This window comes from Sinocyclocheilus rhinocerous, unplaced genomic scaffold (genome assembly GCF_001515625.1).
Source record: "Sinocyclocheilus rhinocerous isolate Xijiao unplaced genomic scaffold, SAMN03320098_v1.1 scaffold756, whole genome shotgun sequence".
Lineage (NCBI taxonomy): Eukaryota > Metazoa > Chordata > Actinopteri > Cypriniformes > Cyprinidae > Sinocyclocheilus > Sinocyclocheilus rhinocerous.
In genome coordinates, this window is record NW_015662039.1 from 739,217 (window position 1) to 743,288 (window position 4,072).

Here is a 4,072-nt window from a genome sequence, read left to right on the forward strand (position 1 = left end):
AAACAAGCAGGGCATCAGTAATTTAATTGGTACTTATAATGATGGCGTGGAGGGGCGAAGCACATTGGAGCATAGGGCTTTTAATTAATGTCAGCCTACAATGATGTCACAATTCATTTCCTCTCTACGTTATACGCATTAGATTCATCTGTCTAAATATCTAAGTCTCTTATGCTTACCAAGGCTGCATTTATTTGGTCAAAAACACAGTATAAACTAGTAATATTTTTGAAAATTAAAAGAACTGTTTTCAATTTGAATATATTTTAAGATGTAATTTATTTCTGTGATGCAAAGCTGTATTTTCAGCATCATTACTCCAGTCTTCAGTGTCACATGATCCTTCAGAAATCATTCTAATATGCTGATTTGCTGCTCAATAATCATTTCTTATCAATGCTAAAAACTTAATGATAAAATAGTGTAGTTAAAAATTACACTACAAGACGTCCCGTTTATTTGTGTTGTTTTGCACTCTGTGAGTCATATCCAAAAGTTTGACAATACATTAGTCATAATTAATGTGTATCCACTAATTGTTTTCACTGAGCAGCACAAAGAAATTACATAAGGCCGCCTACACCCTGTGCCTTCTTTCTCCAGTGCTCAGGCCTGTGTTTCAGGAAGAGGCCAAATATAAGTGACGAAAGCCAAAAGGTTACGCTCTATCAGTATAAAAACAGAAGAACGCAGAGAGGGAGGATATCCGCAAGGGATGAAAACGAAACAGATAGCTCGAAATAAGGAGCTTCAGATAGAAAAGAAAGACCTACAAAGATAACAAACTACACCACTTGTTTAAATGTATGAGAAAATGGCTCCCTTCCCATTTTGACTAGTGGTTGTTACATAAGCAGCTGTCCGGTTTAAAGAACAGACACAGACGGACAGTATCGCCTCTCTCTGTTACCCTATTTGCCACCTACTCACCACCTCCTCTTCCCTAAACTATCCTTCGTCATCTTCAGCAGAAAGTTCTGGACCCTCGAAAGTTCCCACTTCTCTCAGCATGTCTGCAGATATTACCTCATCATCCATCATGTCCTCAATTACTACACTCAAACAGAAGAAACAGTGTAAAGCATGAAGGAAACTCAACTGAAGGCCTTTGAACATCCCTCACACTTTTCTGTTACTTTTCTGACGTGTGTAAAATCAGCCAAGACTTCCGTTCCAAGAATCAGCACTTCCCCGACCTGTACTTTTGACCTCGTCTCTCGACTCCCCCTCGCCACCTCCGCTATCCTCACTGTTGATCATCATTCACAATGCATTCCCACACAATGCTGCCTGACACAGACTTGCCATCTATTTATTCCTAATCTTGTTTTAGACTATCTAGGCTGAAAAAAAAGTGATCCTGGGATACCATCTCCATATGCACTTCTTTTAAAGATACATACTTTAAGTATTTTTATTTTTATTTTTATATTTTTGGTTTTAATTTTAATTATAGTTAAAGTTTTGGTAATTTTGTTTTGCGATTTTTATATCAGGTTTTTTTTTTCAGTTTTAGTTATTTTACATCAGGTTAAAGAAAGTGAGAAATCCTATTAGCTACAATAAAAGATGTTTATGGTTTTTAATATTTTATTTTAGTTTAAGTTAAATTTCAAGTAACAAATTTTTTTTTATAGTTTTAGTTGAACTTGATTTTAACTTGCAAGCGACTGAACCCTAGTGAAAAATAAATATACTAAAATGTACTTAAATTACATTTATTTCATGCTAAGTATACTACAAATACATTTACATATTGTATACTTAATAAAAATACCAAACTGAACTTTTGGTAGACTAAACTGGTATACATAGAGTTTGCTAAATTGGAACAACTAATTTTGTTCTTAATGCACTTTAATTGTGTGGAAGTAGTGTTGAGGTCCAACTAAAGATATACTGAAGTATATTTGATTGTGCTGAAGTGGAACTATTGTAAGTATACTTTAGGTACACTTTAAATACCTCACATTTAAAGACCAATAGTATTTAAAGATCATACAATCCTCATCAATAGTGACATTAAAACACATTTTAGGCTTAATATTAAGAAATGTGCATTGTGCACAAGTAGTACTCCAAATAAAGTTTAATTATAATTTTTATATCAGTAAGTCTCAAGCGATACATGTGTGAATGAAATATTGAAGCCATAAACCGATTTTTAAACCCCAAACGAAAAATGTTAAACTAAACGGAAAAACGAATAAACGAGCCGTTTTTCCATTTCTCGTTATTGCATTCCAAATAGGAGATGAAATGATCAAAACGTACACGGACCCAAGACACTAAATGTGCTCATTTGTTATGCGGTTTCATTATTTTTTATAGACCACTGAACCTATTTATCGATGTTTTATTGTTTTGTATTGATTTATTTTGATGTCATTTTGAAACATGACTTATCGTGATACAGCTTAAAGCTAGTTTCAATATATAGTATTTGTGATTAAAAAACGCAAACAAAATAAAATTATAAAATAAAACAAAACCAAAACTGTTCGCCAGAGCTCAGGTTTTTATTTTGTTCCACGCCCGACTTTTATTTTGAAAAATGCAGCATGTTTCCTGTCGCAACTCTTTTGCTTGCTGCTGATTTCAATCTACTGATACAAAAGTAGCTGTAACTGTACAGCAAGAGATTCGCGAGATTTCATATTGATTTCAATATCGGCTCGATGATCGGTATGATTTGTGAGCTGGCTTTCTTTGTCAAATAACGTGTATTTTTTCTTAACTGTCTGTACTCACAACATATAGTGTACATTTATACTATGTATAATACGTCCTAACTCATGTCTGGTTGCTGTGTTTCTATATTTAAATGGTTGATTTATGCTTATAATCCTTACAAATAAAATACCAGCCGTTAAATATAAATAAGCATATATATATATATATAAGAAATGATTATATTAGCTTGTTTGCAGATGGTTTTCAGGACAAGTGTATTAACACACGTATGCTTCAATTGAAAGGAAATACACTAAAAGGGAGCTGAACTAATGAGTGGAAGGAGGAGAAGCAAACCCAATCGGGGTGGAGGACGGTTCAATAAACCCAGAGGAGGTGGAGGAGGAAGAGGAGGTGGAGGTGGAGGAGGAAGAGGAGGTGGAGGTGGAAACAGGAAAGCTGCTAGTGGATGTTGGGATGATGGGGATGATTTCAGCCTGGATTTGGGTCGCAGTCGGTCATTCAAGCCTCCCTCATCTAGAGGTTCAAGAGGTGTCCGTGGGGCTCGTGGAGGAACCGGCAGAGGAAGATCTCAGGCACTGGCCAGAAAACACGACGAGGAGGAGATGAGATCCAGATTTAGACCTGAGCAAGTGCAGCTGCCCCTGCAGAAGATACACATGACTTCAGAGAACAAACTGCAGGTCAAAGAACTGCTGCGGGAACTTCAGAGCCACGAGTATCACACACCAAATAGGTGAACTTGAGTTTGTTTCTATAGAGGCAACAGTGGCCTTGGTTCTGCAAATATTTTGTTTTTCCTATTCATTTTCTCCATAGGGATTTTTTTTCTCTTAAAGGGATAGTTCACAAATGAAAATCCTGTCATTAATTACTCACCCTCATGTCGTTCCAAACCTGTAAGACCTTCGTTCATCTTCGGAACACAAATTAAGATATTTTTGATGCGTTCCGCGAGCTCTCTGACCCTCCATAGACAGCAAGAATCCTACCACGATCATCAAGGTCCAGAAACGTAGTAAGGACATCGTTAAAATAATCCATGTGACATCAGTGGTTCAACCGTAATTTTACGAAGGTACGAGAATACATTTTCTGCACAAAGAAAACAAAAATAACGACTTTATTCAACAATTCGTCTCCTCTGCGTCACCCTGTAGCGCCATTTTGGAGAGTATCACATACGTGAACAACGTATGCAACGTATGTACGTGGATACGTTGTTTACATTCAGATCAAAGCGTAAACAGCATATCTGCGTACGGTGCTGCTGACACAGAACAGCATACGTTGTTTACGTATGTGATACTAAAATGGCGCTTATAACTGATGTGGAGGAGATGAATTGTTGAATAAAGTCGTTATTTTTGTTTTCTTT

The 4,072-nt window shown here is 36.3% G+C and overlaps 1 protein-coding gene across 1 annotated transcript in view; it reads left to right on the forward strand.

The window, feature by feature from the left end:
- Positions 1-2,596: 2,596 nt before the first annotated feature.
- LOC107727356 (putative ATP-dependent RNA helicase DHX57) overlaps positions 2,597-4,072 on the forward strand; it is a 19,803-nt gene continuing 18,327 nt past the window's right edge. Inside the window, exons 1-2 of the mRNA XM_016537198.1 lie at positions 2,597-2,685; positions 2,979-3,430. Of these exons, the coding sequence (XP_016392684.1) occupies positions 3,006-3,430 (425 nt within the window). The 5' untranslated portion in view covers positions 2,597-2,685; positions 2,979-3,005. The remainder of the gene's footprint in view (positions 2,686-2,978; positions 3,431-4,072) is intronic.